Below are 22,633 nucleotides of genomic sequence, written 5' to 3'. Positions count from 1 at the left end.
AGGACACTGTCGTTGACCACAGGTCCACTCCCTCTTTCAAGTCCTTTTAAACTTTCCCCCGGTTTAGCCTCAGTTTAGCCTAAGCACACAACGTAAGTGGAGCTCAAGACGGCACTATTTTTTTTTTCCCTATGCCAGTGTCCATCTTTCCCCAATGGGCATTCTTGTTTCTTTATTGGAATAAGGCAGTGGTGTTTTCCTAGGGCTGGAAGTAGGGTTTGTTCAGTCACAATGGGGCAGCACTGAAGCAGGCAATTAAATGAGTTTATTCCTGTATTTGGATCTATTTCATTATCCGACTGGGAATGAAAGCAACAGAGTAAGTTCGTCCTTTGGGTGGGCAGTTTTTCCTCTTAGTTTTGGTAAACCTGTTCAGCTGAAAAATACGAGGGTAAGCAGCCCTGAACTTTTGAAACGAAGCAAAGAAGGTAAATAACCCAGTAAAATACATCAAATTACAGGGTGGAAAAAGCTTAGACAATGCAGAAGAAAGTGGGAAGGTTGAAGTGAAGGAACAGCTAAGTATATGAGGTAGAAGCAAGAGAATTTAGTAGGGAGTTTTCTGCTGAATATGATATGACCCTTCCCAACATGTTGGTCACTAGAAACTTTGAGTGCTACTTGCTTTACAGGTTTTTGTTTCTTCCTTTTCGTTCCTCTGACTAATAGGGAGCGATGGCCATCGATGGGCAGGACGATCCTTGCACATCAGAAGTGCTCCGTAAATGTTTTTTTCTTGGTGAAAGAGTTGTTCTACAATAAGGAACTGATCTTTGATAAATCCCCACTTATCCTTGATAAATCCCCAAATAGCAAAGTGTTTGCAATGCCAGACTCTTAAGTGCTGTTTGAGGTGATTCATCACTCACATTGGCACCTTCTGAATGTTGAACTTGTCTTTTTGGCTCCTGTGTGGGTTTGGCAAGTGGGTAGATTCCTGACTGTTTACATTTCCCTTCCTAGGCTGATACTTGTAGTTGGAGAATTAAGTCACTGAGGAAGCTATTTAGCTACATTGTTCTGCTTTTTTCATTTATTAAGATACATTTTAGTCTTTTCCTTGCCAGCTTGTTTCATGAATTATGGATTAGCATCTGATTTGATAGAGAGAGTGACTTAAATGTATCCGTAAATGTATCCGACCTTTAGACCTACTTGGGCCCCAGATTTTCACAGAAGAGCATTTATTTCCTCAGCCAAGGATCAGGGATGTGGTTAAAAAATCACTGAATTTGTTGTGATCTAGCTGTATCCTACCAGGGAGGGGTTTGGGGAGGTGGAGTACTCTGGTACCTAGTGAATTTTGGATTTAGGCACCAATTAGATCATTTCTTCCTTTGAGTTGTTGATTGTTTTTAGGTTACCGTATTATAGGCTAGTCTTGTTTGGTCTTCTGAAGGGGTTACTATAATCTGTATCCCTACTAACAGTATTTTATTTTAAATGCTCTGGTTTACCCCGTTTTGGCTAGCACATGGTGTTACTAGCTTTTGGTCTTTGCCAATTGGTAATATAGGACAAAGTGGTATCCTGTTATGTTTTCACTTGTATTTCCTTAGTTCTAAGTGAGTTTGAAAATGTTTCCTGCTTATTAGCCTTTGCCACTTACTACGCCAGATACCTTGGACCAAGGTACTTATTTTTAATTCTCTAAGCTTCGCTTTTCTCAGCCTTGATTATAGGGATGATAACAGTGCCTACCAAGTGGGGTTGCTACAAGGATTAAGTAAGATAATGCCTACACAGGGATAAGGTATCTGGCACTGCTACTAAATAAATAAATCTTGGCTGAATGATTTTCTTTGCAGTGAATCAGAAATCCTGCACCACGAGAAGCAGTATGAGCCGTTCTACTCATCTTTTGTTGCACTTTCTACACACTATATCACCACAGTTTGCAGCCTCAGTAAGTATTCCCTTCTGTCACTCCCTTCTGAGGGCTTGTGAATATGGGGGTTGTGTGTGCTCTCGTTGGGGTGTCTGAACGAGTTGTGAATGGGGGGGGGGGCCTGTATTCCTAACCTGTTCACACAGGAGTGGGGACAGTTGTCAGTGTGGTGTGGCTCTGGAAGTTCTCTACCTCGGCCAGCAAGAGGGATTTAAAGCTACTCGATGTAGACACCTGCTTCACAACCCATTAAGTTAACCAGCCTCACCTCCTTAATCAAAAGCATTTTATTGTTTGCGCAAATGTAATTACGAGTGTGTTCATTTCTCAGGTGGTTGGGGAGATGGGTGGATACTGACCTGGGGTTAGCAGCCACTAACCAAGGCTCTATTCCTCAGTTGCTTTTGGTGAGAGAGTCAGTTCTCCTTTTGTGTTCTCTGGTATGTGAAACGATTTCAAATTCAGTTCCTCATCTTTTGAACTTTTCTACCCAAAAAGTGACCAAGCCCTTATTTTCCACTCTTCTGAATATTTGCATTTTTGTTTCTTTAAAAATCCTAACTCATATAGTTTTGAAGAATTCTAATGAATTGTTTACTTAAATAGTTTCTAAGCAAGTGAAATGAAAGGAAGCTATAGGGTTGCTGAATAATCTTTCAGTATCCAATGCTATTTACTGTAGGCCCTGGCTGCTGGTCAAAGAATCACTTCTAGCTTAGCTTGAGGAGACTTTGTGTGGGAAGCACCTTGTAAAAAAAAAAAAAAAAAAAAAAAAAAAGGCATTTAGAACCTATGGGGAAAAAGAGATAGTATATTCTAGTGGTTAAGAGTGTGAACTTCAGAGCTAGAGTTCCTGGATTTGACTCTAGCTGTGTGGCTTTGGGCAAGTCATTTAACCCCTCTGATTTAATTTCCTTGTCTGTTTAAAAAGGAGGGTGAGCAGGTAACAATAATACCGACTTCATAGAATTGGTTTAAGGATTAAGTGAGTGCATATATTTGAGGTTCTTGGTACTTACAGTGATGTGTTTCCTATAAGTATCTTAATGTCTAATAAATGTAGGATAAATTGATCTATAAGCAATTGATGGTTATCAGTGCCCAGATGCTTTTGTCTGCCCCTTGGGTTGTTGGTTCTGAATAATTGTTATGGAATGATACTGGAAATGTTGGACATATGGAACTCAATACATGTTTTGTTTGCTTTATTGACTGTGAGACTGAAGTGAGTTATAGAAGTCTGAGGTTAAGTAAAGCTTATTACTTTCTCAGTTCCCCGGAACCAACTTCAGTCGGTGGCAGCAGCCTGTAAAGTCCTGATTGAGTTTTCCCTCCTGCGTCTGGAGAATCCAGATGAGGCTTGTGCTGTGTCCCAGGTGAGAGTGATGGGCCCATATCTGACCCTCATTTTGAGGTAGGATTGTGACCGACTAGTGGAACGGTGGAGAAGGGATGGCATAGAGCAGAGGTTTGTAAACTTTTCCTATAATAGGCCAGAGAGGAAATAATTTGCTGAACATCCAGTCCCTGTTGCCTTTTAAGCTCTGCCTTTGTGGTATGAAAACTGCCACAGACGATAAGTAAATGAATGAGTGTAACTGTGGTCCAGTAAATTTTATTTACAAAAATAGGCAGTGGGCTGAACTGGGGCTGTGGTCTGCCAATCTCGTATAGAGGGCTGCAGAGGTTTATTTCCAGGATTCCAAAGTTACAGGCCTACAGAGCCAGGCAAGTACCATAAAATGAGTTAAGTGTGCTGGCTGAGACGAGTGCATGCCCAGCCATGAAGGGGCTAATCGCTGTGTGGCTCCTGCTCACTGTTGCTATGCAGGAATGGCGGCTCAAATGCTCATTGATACATCTTGTGAATTATTGAGAGAGAGAAGAAATCTGGATTTGTATGTTAAACCTTCCATGTTTTTAAAAGTTAACATTAACTTCACATTAAAAAACAACACTGTGAGAACAATGACAGTCAGATAAATCTGCAAGCTGCATAGGATGGGAGGACCATCAGCTTGTGATTTCTGCTTGAGTGTGTTTTCCCAAGATGGCAGTTCTCGATAGGACCCTAAATTGGTCCTGTGCCAGTTAGAAGTCCCTAAAGAGTAGGATCTTCTAAAAGGCATATTTGAATGTGTTTTCTTTCCAGAAACACTTGATTCTCCTCATCAAGGGCCTGTGCACTGGCTGTAGCCGACTAGACAGAACTGAAATTATCACGTTTACAGCGATGATGAAATCGGCTAAGCTGCCACAAACAGTGAAGACACTCTCAGACGGTGAGTGTTCCTTTGCCAGAGCCGGTTACTTGGCCACTTCCCTGGCCAGCTTTCTCCTGTTTAGCCATTTGGTGGCGCTCTCCTCATGTCTGTTTTTGCTTTTATATCTTTCAGTGGAAGATCAGAAAGAGCTGGCCTCACCAGTAAGCCCAGAGCTGAGGCAGAAGGAAGTACAGATGAATTTTTTGAACCAGCTGACGTCAGTTTTTAACCCTAGAACTATAGCATCACCGCCCGCAGGACCGCAGACCCCGGTGAGTTACTTCAGCCAGGTGTCCTCATCTCGGGGTTTGCCAGCCGCAATATTAGAAAAAATATGTAACAAATGTGTGTGTATTTGTGATGTAAAACGATGTACATACATGCCTATGGTAGGAAAAAACTGAAGAATACAAACCAAAAAAAAAGGTAAAACTCACCCCAACTCCTTATGTCTGCAGGTAGTACTATTTTGATGACCATTCTTTTAACATTTCTCAATGTAAAAAAATACAAATAGCATGCTTTCCATAAAAGGCATCACTCTGTGGTAGTTGTGGGATATGTACATACGTGTGTGTGTGTGTGTTTTCCCCAAGGAGGGCGCAGCTCACAGTGGCCCATGTGGGGAACGAACCGGCAACCTCGGTGTTATTAGCATCACGCTCTAACCACCTGAGCTAACCAGCCAGCCAGATAAATATTTTTGAAAGCTATATAATTTCCGTCTCCCTTTTGGAAAATAACTTGTACTTTCCCCAACATTAGAGAGGAATTTTCCCCTCATTATCTGCGGAGTCTGAAGAGTATCCTAGGAGCTGCTCCTTTGTGTGGCGAGTGGTTTGGTTCGGAGCTCCAGGGCAGCCGTTACCAGATTCTATCGTATCAGGCCAGGCCTTTCACATCCTTTGTTTCTCTTCAGGTGGAAGGAGAAACCGATGAGCAGTCATCCACAGATCAGGCCTCTGCTATCAAAACCAAGAATGTGTTCATTGCTCAGAATGTGGCTAGTCTTCAGGAGCTGGGTAAGACTCTTCCATCTTGTCAGAAAGCTGCTTCCTCTTCTGGTTCCCCTGCTTTCAGAAATTCCTTAAGTGGGAAAGGATCAAACAACCAGGCCTGTTTGTAAGGTCAAGCCTTTTCATTAACTTAGGTGGCTCAGAGAAGCTCCTACGTGTCTGTTTGAACCTGCCGTATTTCCTACGCTACATCAACCGGTTTCAAGATGCGGTGCTGGCCAATTCCTTCTTCATCATGCCTGCAACAGTGGCCGATGCCACCGCTGTTCGCAATGGGTAAGGGGCCCCAGGGTGCAGAGACTTCACATTTTAATGCTGCTCTCAAAAAAGATGCACTGGCTAGTTTTACATGGCATGCCTGCTTTCAGAAGCAAGTGGTTCTGAGAGGCACTTTTGTTCATCTTCTCTGTTATGTTCCAGTTTTCATTCACTGGTGATCGATGTAACCATGGCATTGGATACCCTTTCTCTACCTGTGTTGGAACCTCTCAATCCTTCTCGTCTGCAGGATGTCACAGTCCTCAGCCTAAGTTGTCTGTATGCAGGTGAGACGTTATTATGTCTGGTGTCATTTTCTTAGTCAAGCACGGGTGTACTTGCTGCAGACCATGAGGTCCTTCTAAGTACTCGGCTCTCTTCCTCTTTACTAGCCCCTCTCCCAAGGATCACCTCAGAGCTCATCTCGGTGAGACGAGGTCTCAATAGGAATCTTGTAAATTGTCCCGTTGTTCCGCTGCTGGCATTGTGTTATGTGCATATTTGATTTCATAGTATGTGCAGATAGTCAGTGTCTGCTGTATGAAAAGCGAACTAGCAAGTGCTGCTGGGTCAGCGAGGTGAACAATATGTAATGCCTGCCCTCAGGGAGCTTCCACCTGAGCTCGGAGAGCAGGCAGGACTTCACAGTGGAATGGGAAACAGGAGATGCTGAAGGCAATAAAAGAAATACAGAATATTAAGGGCACACGAAGGGGGAGATTGAGTCTTGCTGTGGGAGCAGGTTTGAGGGAGGCTTCCTAGAACAGGTGGTGTTTGTTTCTATTGATAAATAGGATGAATGTTATTCTTTGTGCTCCCACAAAATCCCCTTTCTTCCTGTTGATCGTGCTGCCTTAGAAGTGGGACCTGACATCTGGTGTTTGCTCTCTTTGAAGTTATTGTTACAGTGACTTTTTAACCCAGTTCGCTGATCCTTGGTTTTAAATGTCATAGTCCTGGGGTGTCTTGGAAGGTATAACAATTTACAGTGTTTACTTGGTTTGTAAGTGAGGATTTGAATAGTCTGGAAAACCCAACGTTGGGAGCACCAAGAAATTGCTGAAGTTGGTCATCTTCCTAAATTCTTTGAGCGGCTTATTTTTCTGTGTACAAACAGGGATATAAAGCTAAAAGCACTTTCAGCGGGGGAAGGCAGTTGTCATGAAGGAGTTCTGTTGATGTATCTTGTAGGGAAGATAGGCTAGCTTGGCTATCCCTAGGCAGAGGCGAAAACAGGACCAAAAGTATTCTAGAGTTTAGGGAGCATGCGTGTGTGTGTGGACTAGTGGGTGTTACACAGCTGGAAAGAAAGTAGGATCCAATCACAGAGGGCTTAGAAATGCAGTCTCTCATTTGGACCACAGATTCTGAAGTGTGAAATGATCTGCACTGTACTGTAGGAAGAACATCACGCAGTAGCATGCAGGGTGCTTTGGTGTGGGCAAGTATGGGGGGCAGGAAGACCCGTTCGGAGGGATTGCGGTCATTCGGGCAAGGACACGGTAAGGGTGTGAGCTAGAGCAGCTGCAGTGGGGAAGAGAGCTAAGGATACGTGTCCCAGGGGCAGAGTGTGTTCTCTCCAAGCCCGTTTCCAGTGTTTATTGCCTAGTCCTCTACCTTTGACCTTTGCATTTTTCAATTTGGGGTTTATTAAAATTTTCAGGGAATTTCTTGTATATCACATGGCTGTCAGTGTAGTTAGTCAATAAGGATTAAAGATTCCTTAAACATTCTTAGTTGCATTAAAGATCTCAGATTTGGTTTGTTGAAATTTGATCACTGGGGGGTTGATTTAAAGAAAGTGATTTGGCCTTGATGTCTTTGAGAAATACTAAGCATGGAATTTTTTTTTCCCCAATAATCTTTAAAAATTTTTAAAAATATTTAAAAATTGATAGATTTTTATTTTTAAAGCAATTTTAGGTTTACAGAAAAGTTGAGCAGGTTGTGCAGAGTTCCCATGTACCCTCTCTCTCCGATATGGTTTCCCTTAATTACATATTGCATTAAAATGATACTTTTGTTATAATTGATGAATCAATATCGATACATTATCATTAACTGAAGCTCATAGTTTATATTAGGTTTCCTTCTTAGTGTTGTACAATTCTGTGGGTTTTGACAGATGTGTAATGTCAGGTATCCATCATCATTGTATCATACAGAATAATTTCAATGCCCTAAAAATCTCCAGTGCTCCACCTAGTAATTCTTCTCCCCTACCCCCACCCCCTGGTAACCACTGATGGTTTTACTATCTCCATAGATACACCTTTTTTAGAATGTCGTATGGTGAGAATCAACTATATAGTATGTAGTCTTTTCAGACTGGCTTCTGCTTGGAATATACATGTGAGATTCCTCCATGTCTTTTTGGGGCTTGATAGCTCATCTCTTTATTGCTGAATAGTATTCCTTGTATAGATGTACCACAGTTTGTTTATCTGTTCCCCTGAGACACCTTGATTGCTTCCATTTGTTGGTAGTTAATGAATAAAGCTACAATACCTATGTAGGTTTTTGTGTAAGTTTTTGTGTGGACAGAAGTTTTCAGTTCATTTGGGTAAATACCTAGGAGTATGGTGACTGCATCGTATGTTTAGTTTTTGCCCTTATGGAATCTACTCTCAGTAATCCAATCATGGAATTGCTTGTGGGTGGGTTGTGTTTTTGTGTTTCACTTTTGGTGGATTCTTGTGACAGTGCCATGATTGGAATCTCTGCATCTTCTTTTTTTTTTTTTTCAGGTGTGAGTGTGGCAACCTGCATGGCCATCCTTCACGTGGGTAGTGCACAGCAAGTGCGGACAGGGTCCACGAGCTCCAAAGAAGAAGACTACGAGAGTGATGCAGCTACGATTGTCCAGAAATGTGTAAGCCGAGCCTCTGGGGACATGGGCGCCTTGATTGTTCAAATGTGGGTCTATGACCAGTTTTTCTCGATAGAGGGAAGGACATGGAGTGCTCTCCAATCCCTTCCCCTGGGGTAGTAGGTCTAAGAGGTAGGCATTCGGCCTGTGGATTTGGCAGATTGGTTGACCCTGCAGAAAACACTGAGAGGTTTTGGTGGCCGTGAAAGATGAGTCATCCAATTGGCATATATATTTGAGGGTTTACTATGTATCAGTGTACTTTTAGTGGAGACATACAATACTCAAGATAATTCCCAATAGTGCTAAGTGCATGGGATGAGTAAATGTGATAGAAAGCAATCTGGGTTTGTTGAGCCTCGGCATTTTGCATTAGATTGGTGGAGGGAACCCCTTCGAGGTGCCATGTGAGCTGAATGAAAAGGGAGCCAACACCATGTGAAGATGAAGGAAAATGTGATGGAATTGTATCATTGGAAAGTGACTTGAGGATATTTGACTCTTGATGCTAAATTGATTGGGGTAGGATTCAGCATTTATAGTGAAATATGTCAGCTTGCTCAGATTTTTGTGTACTTTTGATATTGGACAGCTTGAGATCTATGACATGATTGGACAAGCAATCTGCAATTCCCGCCGGGCTGGTGGTGAGGTAAGAAGCATGTCTCTGTGACATTCTGGTCTTGTAGCCCCTAAGACGTGTTTCTGTCTTGTAACCTGTAAGATCTCTGCGTTCATTTCTTTCTTTTGTGCCTTTTTCAACAGCACTATCAGAACTTCCAGTTGCTGGGCGCCTGGTGTTTGCTGAATAGCCTTTTCCTCATATTGAACCTCAGTCCTACTGCCTTGGCTGACAAGGGGAAAGAGAAAGATCCATTGGCTGCACTCCGAGTCAGAGACATCCTTTCTCGGACGAAAGAGGGAGTGGGCTCTCCGAAACTGGGGCCTGGAAAAGGGTATGTGTCTCCTAGGTTGTCACTCTGGTTTTGTTTCCCTGCCATTTTGTTTTGATGGGGAAAGTTAAACTCTTCTCATCTCCACATTAATAGTCTGGAGTTCAAGGAGGAAGTCAAATGCTGGACCCCAGTGAACAACTTGTTCACGAAGTCCCTTCTGTGTCCCAGGCTCTGTGTTAGTCTGGAATGCTGTGATGAACAAAAAAATAGACACATTCCCAAGAGACTTGACGTTGATATTCATGCAGATATACGTCAAATTGTATCTAGAGAGTATTGTAGGAGGGACATTTGACCTGGTCAGAAAAATCATGGCAGGCTTCCCTAAGGAAGTGTTAATGGGGAAGAAATCTGAACTAGCCATTGGGGTGGTTGGCAGTATAGTCATGTGCTGTGCAGTGACATTTCTGTCAGTGACTGACGGCATATACGACAGTGGTGTACCAGGTAACCTAGGTGTGTGGTGATCTGTATCATCTGTGATGTGTAAGCATTCTCGATCATGTTCACACAATGACGAAATCACCTAGTGACGCATTTCTTAGCATGTATCCCCATCGTTAAACAGTTCATGAGTGTAGATACGAGGCAAAGTAGGGAGGTAAGTGCGTTCCAGAGAGAACAGCAGTTTGTGATTTTGTGAGTCTATTTTCACTCTTAGCGTTGTAAAGGGAAACACGAGAAGGCCAAAAGGTACATATGACCTTAGATAGCAGTTACATTTTTAAAATAACTGTTTTTAAAAATTTTTTCAATTACAGTTGACAAACAGTATTATATTAGTTTCAGGTGTACAGCATGGTGATTAGACATTTCTGTAACTTATGAAGTGATCACCCCGATAAATCAGATGGGTATCTCTAGTACCCATCTGACACCATGCATACTTGTAGTTATTACCATATTATTGACTATATTCCCTATACTGTACTTTACATCCGGGACTGTTTTTATAACTGGCAAGTTGTACATCTTAATCTCTTTTCCATTTTCATTCATTCTCCTAACCCTCCTCCCGTCTCGCAACCATCAAAATGTTCTCTCTATGAGTTTGTTTCTGTCTTGTTTGTACATGGCTGTTGTTTCTTGAGATTTTAAAAAAGAGTACATGTACAGTGTATGAGTTACAAACCTAAGAAAGGAAAAAAAAAAAAATCCCAACTTCTACCACCCAAATTGGTAAACATTCTACCAGACATTTTTCTGTGCATATGTTTACAAAAATAGGATCACTGTTGTAAAATATTATAGGCATCTTGTCAGTGACACTAAGTTTTTAATGGCTAATTGTGGTATTATATAGTATTCCACTGTATAAACATACCATAGTTAACTAATTACCTTACTGAATAGTTATTTAGGTTGTTCCAAATTTCTTATTTTGATAAACCATGCTTTAATAAACCTTCTAAAACATAAATCTTTGTGAACTTGCTTAGTTTTCCCCAGGGTAAAAATTCCTTGAAGTATTGTTAGGACAAAGTGCACTTATTTAAAAATTTGAAATGTTTTGCCAAGCTGCTCTGATTTGTATTCCCACTGGCCATGTGTGCATATGCCTATTTCTTCCCCAGGTCTTCTTTGACAGTAAGTGTCCTTAGTCTTCATGTTTGCTAAGCTCAGAGGTGAAAGATGTTATTCTGTTGCTCTTATTCATGTATCTGTGGTTACTAGTGTGATTGTGGTCCTTTTCACATATTTGTTGGTCATTTGTATTTCTTTTGTCATTTGCCTGTGTCCTTTGCCCTGGTTTTTTCTTTGGTGTTTGTCCTTTTTTTCTTATTGATTTATATGAGCTCACTGTATTATTAGATATACTGCTTCTTTGTCATGTGGTCATTTGGACAGAAAAAGTTTTACTCAGATTTAAGGTAAAACTTTGTTTTTATTTTCTTCTGTTTGTGTCCAGATATTTTATAGAAGTTGGTAAATTTTAACCTTTTTCTCTCAGAAGAATGACTTTTAAAAAGTTCAACCACCATTTAAATGTCAGCATCTTTATGTGACTCAATTGCTTTGAATTGATAATTTAAATTCCAAAATTCCATCGATTTGTAAGTTTCTTCTAGTCCTGGAATTCTAAACCTGTGAATCATTGGGCATGAGATTCAGGGAGATGGTGCACGTCTGAAGTTACATGCAGAGTTTGTGTGTTTGTGCACTTTGTTTTCGTTGTCTTTGGTCTGGGGAAAGGTCCATAGATTCTGAAAGGGGTCTAGGACCCCAAAATGGCAAGATCCACTGTTTTCGAGGTTGGGATTTATTTTAAATCATCTTAAGGTTTGTGTTTTCCATTTCCTTTCTGTAGGCATCAGGGATTTGGGGTGCTGTCGGTAATACTGGCAAACCATGCTGTCAAGCTGTTAACATCTCTCTTTCAAGACCTGCAAGTGGAGGCTCTGCACAAGGTGAGGGGATTGTCCTCGTGGAGTCAGCACACAGATGGCTGGTCCATGCCTGGGTAAGCTAGAGGGAGCTGTCCGATCAGGTCGTTAATTGCGGATGAGTCATAACGTCACTTCTCTTTTGATGTTTACCTTCAGGGTTGGGAGGCTGAAGGTCCCCCTGCGGTCCTGAGCATTATGGCTCAGAGCACCTCCATACAGAGGATTCAACGGCTGATCGACTCTGTGCCACTGACGAACCTGCTGTTGACATTGCTCTCAACTTCCTACAGAAAGGTGGGTGCGGTCATGCCACTGGTAATTTGGAAGGTCTTATGTAATAACCTTCTCAAAAGGAGTAAGACTGACTGTACACCATGACCTCCGTAAATGCCAGATTTGTGGTAATGGTTTTGAAGATGAAAGGAATTCTTAAATGATTCCAAACACTTGCTTCAGTTATTATCAGCGCTGTGCTACATATGGCCACTTGGTGATGAACCGGCATGCTGAAGCGAAAACATGGAGGACACCGGAAACACTCCCTTTTCAGTGCTTGCCCGTATCCCTGGTTTTAGAGTGCTGTTGTAGGATAAAGCGATAACAGTCCCGAAGGGGCTATTAGGAGAACTACTTCTCGGGCTTAGAGAAAAGAGGAAGACACGGAGAAAACTTCTCATGTGGTAAATGAGATGACAGGATGGCTCCACTTTTGTGCTCATCACTTACGCAACCCCCACTGTTTTGCTAGGCCTGTGTCCTGCAGCGTCAGAGGAAGGGCTCCATGAGCAGTGACGCCAGCGCCTCCACAGACTCCAACACCTACTATGAGGATGATTTCAGCAGCACGGAGGAGGACAGCAGCCAAGGTAGAGGCCTCTCTCTTCTCTCCCCCAGGAGAGAAGCCACAGAGCGCAACAGGAAGTTTCCCCAGTGGCTTCCTCTCATTTCCTCTTTACCATTTTCTTTCACCTGCCTGGCCTGGGTCTTGATTTTATGTGCACTGAAAGGTAACGTGTTATTTACGAGTAAGTCGAGCTGTTGAAGACTGAGTGATAGAAACTAGTATCAGCAAAGTCCAGTTTGCTTTCATTTCTTTTCCTCCAAAATCAGAGCGCATCTCAGTTCATATTTCTTTTTGTGTTGACCTGTTTTGTGAACTCTGCTCTGAGCTTTCCTAGTGACACTCAAACGGTGTGTGAACTGTTTGGTTTGGCTGTTGTCATAGATGTGTGGCTTGGGAAAGCTTAGGGAGAGAAACTCCCGACTTTGTTGTAGCGAAGAACAGGGCAAAAGCAACATTCCCTCCTGCCTTAGTTTGGAGAGAGACGAAGTAAGATAAATATCTCAGATTCTTTATAATCAGGTTTGTACAGTATTGTGAAAGGTACCATTCTTACCTTGGGGTTTACAATGGACAGACAAGTAAAAATTTCCTCTTGAAAATACTTGGTTTGTTGTCAGTAAAATAAAGTGAGATTGTTTCTCTTTTTTTGTTGCATTCCTTTAAAAAAATACCCGTTTTATTGAGGTATGATTTACATACAATAAAATGCTCCCATTTGATGTGTACATTTCGATGAGTTTAAAAACCACTTTTTTAGTTTTCAGTTACAGTTGACATACAATATTATGTTAGTGTCACGTGTACAACATAGGTGAGTTTTGACAAACTTGTGCAGCCGTGTAACTGCCCCCACAGCCAAGAAATCCTTGTGTTCCTTTTGACTTAGGCACTTTTACAAAGGAGATACACTTTTTAAAAAAAATGTGTTATTTTTCTTTCTGTGTTCAGATGATGACAGTGAACCTATTTTGGGGCAGTGGTTTGAGGAGACCATCTCGCCCAGTAAGGAGAAGGTGGCACCTCCGCCTCCTCCCCCACCGCCCCCGCTGGAGAGCTCGCCTCGAGTTAAAAGCCCCAGTAAGCAGGCCCCTGGGGAGAAGGGCAACATTCTGGCCAGCCGCAAAGACCCCGAGTTGGTAAGATTGTATTTCTGAGGCTTAGGGGGAGGGAGCAGAAATGGGGAGAAGGGGTGTGAAAAGCAAATCATTTGAACTAAAGCATTTTGTAGGCTGGGTAACTAATGTTTACACTAACTAACATTTTTACTTAGGACTTAAGTATATTGATTATGTTTGGTTAAATAACTTGTATTCTTGGTATTGTTTCTCTGATTGGGGTTAGTAACATAGCCTTCAGAGTTAGACACATCAGCTGGAATCCTACCAGTTACTGGCTCTGTACCTTTGGGCAAGAACCTGAACTTCTGCAAGCCTCAGTTTTGTCTTTTATCGTATGGGAATGATTGCACCTGCCCCTAAGGCTGTTGTGAAGAATTAAAGAGCTCTTAGCATAGATCTTGCACATATATCATTGGTGCTTGATAACGATTTGTTCAACCAGTATTTACTGATGATGTACTATGTGTCAGCCCCTGTTCTGAAGCTGCATCAGCGAACAAGCACGTACAATCCTTGCTGTCATACAGCTTCGTCCAGTCAAGAATCTGGACATAAAACATTTATACAATAACTCAATTTAATTTTATTAGAGTAGTAAAGAGCAGGGAATTCTATATGCGTATAATGACATAGGGTTCAGAATATCAGTATCTCAATAGTGACCTATAGAGAGCTGGACAAATATAGGACCTTAGAGGAGGAAGAAATGAGTCAGTCTGTTTGGAAATCCTGTTTTCATACAGTACTTTGTGAAGTCTGTTGTACCAAACCGGCATGCCGTTTTGTATTAGGTCGGTGCAAAAGTAATGGTGGTTTTTGCAATTATTTTTAACCTTTTAAACTGTACTTACTTTTGCGCCAACCTAATATGACTGGTGGAATTGCATGGGAAAGACTATCATTATTAAACTTGGTCCCACTGTAGGTGATTTAAAATCTGGTATTTACATTGATTGTGTTTATTGCCTGAGCCCTGTGGGCATAGTTCCTTCCTATTTGTATTCGGGATTTGTAGAGACTCTGGGCTTAGGAACCTGATACAAGCTTTTGTCATTCCTTTTAGTTCTTGGGTCTGGCTTCCAACATTTTGAACTTCATCACGTCTTCCATGCTGAACTCCCGGAACAATTTTATCCGAAACTACCTGAGTGTGTCTCTTTCAGAACAGCACATGGCCACCCTGGCTGGCATCATTAAGGAGGTGGACAAAGACGGAGTCAAGGGTCAGTAGACAGGACGCGCGCCTGGGGGGGTCCTTTTTTAGTGGAGTGTGGCGGTCGGCAGGGGGGTGTGATGCACTAGGGAGCTGCGTGAAGAACTGGTTTTCCCATTTGTCTTCAAGGTGCTTCAGATGAAGAGTTTGCTGCCGCCCTCTATCACTTCAACCACTCTCTGGTGACTTCTGACCTTCAGTCCCCCAACCTGCAGGTGTGTGTGCCCTCAGACTGTTCAGGCCGAGAGCCCTCTCCATCAGCTCGCAGGAGGCTGCAGTGTGCTAGTGCCTGGCAACAGTCTGTCATGGAATCCCCACCCCGCAGTGCTGAGGCCTTATTCTGTCTAGTCTGTCCCCCTGCCTTAATTAGGATCATTTCAATTAGGAAGGACAATGTGTCCTTTATCCCCAAGTCACTCAGTAAGCTTAACGAAAAGGAAAAACTGCAAGAACAACTCCCGATAACTATCATAGCAGAAAAGTAGACAAAGTAGAAGAGAGGGAAAATACATAAATGAATATATGTATGTATATAAATGGCCAACAAACATAGGACGTGACCGACAGTATCAGTCACCTAAAGGATATAAGTTAAAATGCATGTTTTAAAGAAATCTGTCAAATTGCCGGGTGTAGATGCCCTCATACACCCTCCTATTTTCAAACCTGCCGCCAAAATGAAGTCTACGATCTTGGTTGTGGACGTCTAAATCTTACGGGTTTTCTCTCCCACCGAAGTAGCTGATGTCCTGAATCCTAAATAGCAAATTCCTCATTTCGCTCGTTTCCTATATGTATTTATTTTCGCATTTATAGTCTTTGATTTTAAAATTCGATTGTTTTTAGTTTTTCTAGCAAATGACATCGCGCTCTATGTAATCTTTTCAGGTTTTCTTTTTTCACTTAATATTGTTTAGTACTGTATCGCCTAGATTCATCTCTATGGTTGCATATTTCTGTGGTTCTTATTTTGACGGGTCTGTGATATTCCACTGCTTGACTACACCAGCTTATCCGTTTCCCCTCTGCTCCCAGTGAGTGATAGGTATTTGGCGTGTGTCAGGTTTTATCGCTATGATCTTTCCTATACATGTCCTGTTACACAAGTGATTCTCTTGGGAATATAACTAGGAATAGAGTTAACCAGTCATTACCTTAAGCAGATAATACCAAACTGCTCTCTGAAGTAGTTGCACCAAGTTTTACTCCCACCAGCAATGTGTCAGAGATAAGTGGATTCACATTCTCTCCCAACATTTGCTAGTGTCGCATTTTCATACTAATGTTCTTAACGTGATCAAAGTTAGTGGTTCTCAATCTCTAGTGTACATAGGATCCCTGGGGAATTTGTTAAAAATGCAGATTCCTAGTTACTGTAACATTCCCCTCCCCCAAAAGAATTTAATTTGGTAGATCTTCAATAATTTACCCTATGACTGCTTTGAAAAATTTTTTGTTACTCTTAAGGTTATTTTAGTGGATTATCGGAATCAAGACACAATTCAGGGGCTTTTACTTGCTCCCAGAGGGACAAAATCCGGGAAGCTATTTCAAGAGCTTGAAATTCTCGTAATCCCAATGTATTTGAGAAATTCTTAAAAATGTTCTTTTGTCGTTTAAAAAGATGATTATAGAAACCTATTTATACTTACCTACTGTTAACATGAAAAAAATTTTTTGGCAGGAAAGGGAATATAAGCTGAGTAGCGATATGGTTGAGCTATCTTTAGATGAAGAGAAGGCGAGGCTTCAGTGAGCGTCTCACCTGCAGTCCCTTCTCAGACGTCGTAGGGTCAGGCTGTGCCCAAGTGGACAGAGCTCCTTGTCCAGATCTAAGTTTCTTTAGGGACGGTTCAGAGTTCCTAGACTTGGCCTTTTCCTGCCTAAACTTGTCCAAATAATGAAGGAGAAATACTTTTCTCTCTAGAACAGGAATTCTTAAAGACTCCTGTAATGATGTCCTCTTAGCATTTAAAACATAATTGCAGACGTTGCGTGGACATGCAACCTGGTTGCCCATAGCTGCTGACTTCATGCAGAGGAAACCCTTCAGCCTCCCTTTTCAGTCCATCCCCAAACATGGGACTTTAAATTCTCCTCCCAAATTTCATAGCTATGATGAAAGAAAGTAAAGGATAGTCAGTGTCATCTAATTGTCTGCTATTGAATTCCCTTACCTTGGATATTGCTTCTTTGGAGTAATGTACAAAGCTGCTTTACCCAAAGGGGCCTGACTTCTGTTGCAGGACACACACAATGTCTCTCAGGGAGGTTAATAATATGTGCCTCAGTCTGTGAAAGTATACAAACACAGTTTTATCTTAAAAATTGTCTTCAGCTGTCAGGGAAATAAAGAATCATGGTTCTGAGTTAGTAAGACCAGCAGGCCTATTCCCTGCTAAGAGAATAAATTGAAATCTCTTATTGAGGACTTGTAAACACCTTGGGAAGAGAACTTTTTGCTGAAAGGCTGTGGGAGAAGATGTGCTTGGTGGGCATGGCCCCTCTGTCCTTTCTTTCAAATGTGTCCAATAAGTCAGTCTACTGCGATGATCTGTGTCTCCTGAAGCCAAATGAGAAAGCAGGCTTTGCCTGGTTTTCCGTTGGCATTCCCCATTGGCCACTGGGGATTAGCTCAGTCTCTAGCCCCACGTCTCAGAGAGAAGGTCTGGGATGGGCTGAAAGTTCCATCCCTCTGGTCACACGGCTGGTTCTGGCAACCATCCCCCATCCTGAAGCCATCGGTCCCACCAACAGCCACCTCACTAGCGTAACTCAGATACTACGAAGGGGGCTTACAGTGATTGACAGAAGACACCTCTCTCCCCCCACCACTAAGAAAATGACATGAGTTTTAGGAGCTGTGTGCCGGGAATGGGACCAAGACCCAATATGTATTTGTTATATCACAATATCATAGGAGTTAGTATTTAAAGGGTACAGAGTTTCAGCTGGGAAGATAAAAAAGTGCTGGGGAGGGATGGTGGTGATGGCAGTTGCACACTATGTACGTACTTAATGCCACAGAACTCTACACTTAAAAATGGTTAAAATGGTAAGTTTTGTGTTGTGCCACTTTATCACAAGAAAGTGCCTGGCACTTCTGGTACTAGTTTAGTACCAGTACCTACCACGTGTTAGCTGCTATCTTTGCTGCTTTGTTACTGTCGTTACTGTTACATATGGAATTATAATAATTTAGTAGGAGTGCTGGCATAGTGACCTAGGTTCACTCATTCAGTAAGTATTCACTGAGCACTTACCGTGAGCCAGGTACTGTTGTGGACGCTTCTGAAGAAATAAAGATGACTTGGATTAGTGTGGATCACAAGACAGGGGGAGATACGGTGTGGGCCAGGACCTACTGTAGGGATCATGGGAAGTGGTTTGAATGGGGCGAAGGGCACGGAGAGGAAGGGCTCTAAGACACTGGGCAGAAATCCCAAATGGAGGCTAGAGAGAGGCCGCTGTCTTTAATAGCCACGGTTGGTCAGGAAGGAGGGTTGGTTTGGGGGGAGAAGGGGTGGCACTGAGTGCTGTTTGCTCGGTCCTCGGGCTGAGGCAGCTCAGAGACTGTGCTTACTCAGGGTCACTTCTTGATTTCACGTTTCCTCAGTATGACCCTTTGGGTCTTTTAGGTACCTATGGCATCATCCGCATTTTCTTTGTGTTTTTAAAACAAACGAGCCAGTGTCAGCTAACCAACCTGACTTCCTTTCAGTCGCTTAGGGTAGGCCAGTCTTGAAGCCATCGTGTCGTCTAGACAATTTATAGCTGAGTGTGAGGCTGTCCTGGGACGAAGGAGTCAACTGAAGGCAGTTAGCAGAGGTGTTACCTAGGTGATTATATTGCTTCCTTTGTCGGTATGTTGAACATTATAGCTCTTTCCATCAAATGAGAACAAGTTGTATATTTTTGTATATAAGAATCGTATACAAGAATTTTGTAACTAGATTGTCTATTGTATATTAGCAATGTTTTAGTTTAAATAGTCACTATTATTGAAAGAAATCATTTTAAATATGAAATTTTGAGGTGCCAGTGGGACAGAAACGTCTAGAACGTAGTTGGAAATGTGAGTCTAAAATTCCTGACTTAAAGAATTAAGATTGATGTTGTAGTTTTGGGAATTATCCACTTAGAGGCAGTTGTGGAAGTAATGAGAAACAGTGAGATGGATGGAGGACAGCAAGCGAGACGAAGATTGCAGCTGAAACCTCAGGAGCACCCGCATAAGAGGCGTGCAGAAAGGGCACTCGCCAAGGTCGCAAGGAATGGTTCAGGCCACGTCTTGCTCCTGTGCTGGGGCTCAGTCTTACTTCCAGGAAAGTCCATTCCTCTGACTTAGAGCTCGGAAGAACTGGAGTGGTGGGGGAGAGTCGCGTTCCTGAGAATGGTAGCTCATTTCTTAGGCCTCTCAAGTCTAAGGGACTGACCAAAAGACACACAAAACTGACACAAAACAAGTAAAAACCTCACTTAAAAATACACTGTGTCAAGTGATAAGGAATGTATGTCAACCATAATCCTTCCACCAAATTCATGATTTTAGTTTTTCCATGTCTTCTTACAGCCCCGTCCATATAGTGGCATAATTTTACAGTTATAACCAGAACATTGATACATCTCTTGGTTTCTGCTTTTTCAGATTTTGCTGTTATATTTATATATGTATTACAGGCTTTTTTTGTTTGTTTACCTTGGTCTTTATAGTTGGCACATTATGGCTGCTAGTCCCTTGATTTGAACACTTAGATTTTTTTAAGTTACAATAGTGCTATAGATAATATTTTTGGTATAGCTCAGGCGTGTTTATTTTTTGGGATTGTTTCCTTGAGTCAGGAATTGAGAAGTGGTTTACAGCTGTGTCGAGCCTAGCGATTAAGAATGTAGGTTTTTAGACATAAACCTGGCTTCGTCCCTTGGTAATCTTGTGGCTTTGGTCATGTTCTTAAACCGCTCTGAGCTCCATTTCCTTCATCAGTAAAAAGGAGCAGATACCCACCCAAACATTACCTGTCGCTCTGAACATGTGGTGTGTGTCCCTACGGCGCTCGCCTACGCTAACTGCCCAGTACAGGCGAGCAAATCACGATACCTGTGACGTTATTAACGGTTATTTCCAAGGAAGGAATGAGGTCCTCTAGGATGTCTGGTAAGAATTTCATTTAACTTGGCAGACTTAGACGTTTATCCTGTATCCTGGGGTAACCGTGATCTGTATTTTCTGAAGCCAAACGAGAAAGCAGGCTTTTTTGTCTGGTTTTCCACTGGCATCTGCTCAGTTTGTGTGTGTCAGAGAAGATAAGTTGCAGCTTAGATAACTGAGCTGAAAGTAAAGCTCATTTGAAAGACATGCTGTAACTGGAGGCAAAGACAGCCCTGATTAGTTTTAGAAGCCTTGACGTCTTCTAGGCAGAATTGCTCTGCTAATACTGTTAATATAAGCTGTTGGACCAACAAGTTGTTGGATCCTCCCCCCTTTGAGTGTTTTGTAGTGTATAACTAGTTATGAGAGAAAAACGTAGCTAGTACAGTTGTTTCAAGGTTTCTTTTGAAAGCATCGACTTCTCACGATCTGTCCATTTGGAAATATTACCCTGATTCTGCTGTCTCAATGCATTTTTCCTTTTTCGGGACCCATTCCCGATACTAATTAATGGTAGTCATTAATGAGGTTAGATGAGTAATTTATCCTTTATATTTTTCTTATTTGTTGAATGAAGTGATCTTTCTCTAAACCCTTTCTAAATCGGAATTTTTACATCCTCCTTTGTTTAAATACTTCTTCCACTGTTAAAAAGTAACAGAACATTAGTAACCATTTGACCTCATTCACTGTCTCTGTCCTGATGGTCTCTTCTATGTCTTTCATGTCAGAACACACTGTTGCAGCAGCTGGGAGTTGCGCCTTTTTCTGAGGGCCCTTGGCCCTTGTACATTCACCCTCAAAGCCTCTCTGTACTTTCACGCCTCCTGCTCATCTGGCAACATAAAGCTGGTGCTCAAGGTGACCCCGATGTCCCCGAATGCCTTAAAGTTTGGGACAGGTAAGAAAACTCCAAGCGGAAGCCCTGTGGAGAAGGTTATTTACTTTTTTGTTTGACTTCTTTGTAATGAATCTGCAGCTTTGAGGTGGTACCCCGATGACAGTGTTTAAAGTGGCAAGTGTGGGGGGCTGCGTTTCTGATGGAGAGAGTCGGAGGAAGATGTGCTGTTTGAAAGACAGAAGCACATAAACTATAGACTGGAAATAAAATCTTCCTTCAGCACATGGGGGACTTGGTTGCAATTATGAAATGGAACCTGAATCCTGAACGTAACCAATTTTATCCTGACCTGGTTTTTTGAAAGGGAGCAGGGAAGCCAACTTGGTCTTAGGTTATTTTGCTTTCAACAGGAAGCCACTTAGAGTGACTTGCAGTCATTTTTGGACAACTTTTAAAGATTTTTTTTACTTGGGGGAAGCTCAGATTAATCATCTAAATCCTCTTTAGATGGACCTATATTTGCCATTTTTGTTTACATGGTTAGGAGTCTTCAAAGCAGTTTGTTTTCCTAGAAGGCGTTGCTTTTGTCTTCCTCATTCTATGATCAAACAGCTCTCATGCTGGATTTGAGAAATCTTGAATGTCAAAGACCCACTGTGTTTTTCCTGGTGGAGTCTTGCGAAATGGCCAGGAGGTGAGAGGAGGGGATATGGTGAGGGAAACCCTTATTAAAACATAAATCTCTTTTCTAACAGCCAAAGGCTGTGGAAACAGTTGGTTACATTCATTCCTTTTTTTTTTTTTTTTTTTTGCATAAAAGCTCTTCCAACAAGTTCTCTGAATTTCATAATTTATTTTTTAGTTGCATTGAGTTATTTTTGACTTTTCATGCAACGATTTAACCTGTCGTGTAAACTCTCAAAACAAAAATTAAACTCCAGAATCAAAGTGTAGGGGAAAGTAATTATTTCTGTTTGCCCAAGTTTGTTGGGAAAAAAAAAAAGGGCCTCCTTTTGGGGGCTTTGTGGTTCTTCCCATGTCAGAAAGGGCGGGTGTTAATCCTCCGGTGGCCACAGTTGCCATTGCTGAAGAGTTCTGGTGGACGCTGCTGGTGTGTTTGGAGCCAGGATTTCGTTTTCATCCGCTGTTCATGTGTAGCTTTTTGTCGTCCTTGATTTTGCTATCTTAATGCCTGGGGTGGTTAAGAAGCTTAACTCTTCCAGCACTTGACATTGTAACTCTTGGGTGATGATGCTTGTCCCCACCAGACGCATTCTCCCTTTCTCTCGGCAGGTTTCTGTCGACAATGAAGCAGAACGCCCTGCAAGGGCTGGTGCCCAATGAGACCGAAGACTTGAACGTAGAACACGTGCAGCTGCTCCTTCTGCTTTTCCACAACTTCACTGAGAAAGGCCGGCGCGCCATACTCACCCTTTTTGTGCAGATCATCCAGGAGCTGGGTGCCAACATGGACGCCCAGCTGCGCTCTGTGCCTCTCATCCTGGCTCGCCTCCTGCTCATTTTTGACTATCTGCTTCACCAGTACTCCAAGGCCCCTGTGTACCTGTTTGAGCAGGTACGGATGGACACCCTGTTTTTGCTTGACTGGTTCTCATCAAGAACGATATTCTCCTGCAGTTACCATGGTCCAAACCCAACTGACCTGCTCCCTTTGGGTCTTAGGTGTTCGTTGTGGTCGGTTTATGAGTCGCCGCAGGACGACCGCAGGGACCTGCGTGTGTGCGCTTACGACCTGTGTTTAGCCAGAAGCGCTAACTGTAGATTACGTGATTTGATGCGTGTGTTAAAATGGAATTAGAGGCTCTGCTC

The 22,633-nt window shown here is 42.3% G+C and overlaps 1 protein-coding gene across 8 annotated transcripts in view; it reads left to right on the top strand.

Annotated features, from left to right (window-relative positions):
- UBR4 (ubiquitin protein ligase E3 component n-recognin 4) overlaps positions 1 to 22,633 on the top strand; it is a 122,877-nt gene that overhangs the window by 5,476 nt on the left and 94,768 nt on the right. For all 8 annotated transcript variants that reach the window (XM_088790264.1, XM_088790260.1, XM_088790262.1 and 5 more), the window contains exons 2-19: positions 1,809 to 1,906; positions 3,161 to 3,264; positions 4,041 to 4,170; positions 4,285 to 4,424; positions 5,072 to 5,174; positions 5,303 to 5,444; positions 5,589 to 5,713; positions 8,174 to 8,298; positions 8,888 to 8,947; positions 9,061 to 9,251; positions 11,560 to 11,659; positions 11,795 to 11,932; positions 12,387 to 12,504; positions 13,431 to 13,618; positions 14,664 to 14,823; positions 14,943 to 15,028; positions 20,694 to 20,863; positions 22,097 to 22,379. In XM_088790264.1, the coding sequence (XP_088646390.1) occupies positions 1,809 to 1,906; positions 3,161 to 3,264; positions 4,041 to 4,170; positions 4,285 to 4,424; positions 5,072 to 5,174; positions 5,303 to 5,444; positions 5,589 to 5,713; positions 8,174 to 8,298; positions 8,888 to 8,947; positions 9,061 to 9,251; positions 11,560 to 11,659; positions 11,795 to 11,932; positions 12,387 to 12,504; positions 13,431 to 13,618; positions 14,664 to 14,823; positions 14,943 to 15,028; positions 20,694 to 20,863; positions 22,097 to 22,379 (2,461 nt within the window). The remainder of the gene's footprint in view (positions 1 to 1,808; positions 1,907 to 3,160; positions 3,265 to 4,040; positions 4,171 to 4,284; positions 4,425 to 5,071; positions 5,175 to 5,302; positions 5,445 to 5,588; positions 5,714 to 8,173; positions 8,299 to 8,887; positions 8,948 to 9,060; positions 9,252 to 11,559; positions 11,660 to 11,794; positions 11,933 to 12,386; positions 12,505 to 13,430; positions 13,619 to 14,663; positions 14,824 to 14,942; positions 15,029 to 20,693; positions 20,864 to 22,096; positions 22,380 to 22,633) is intronic.

The sequence above is a fragment of the Rhinolophus sinicus genome, chromosome 14 (assembly GCF_057876585.1).
Source record: "Rhinolophus sinicus isolate RSI-liver-muscle chromosome 14, RSI-T2T, whole genome shotgun sequence".
NCBI classification, from domain to species: Eukaryota; Metazoa; Chordata; class Mammalia; order Chiroptera; family Rhinolophidae; genus Rhinolophus; species Rhinolophus sinicus.
The sequence above is the reverse complement of the archived record's forward strand: the minus strand, read 5'-3'. Positions and strand labels throughout refer to the sequence as shown.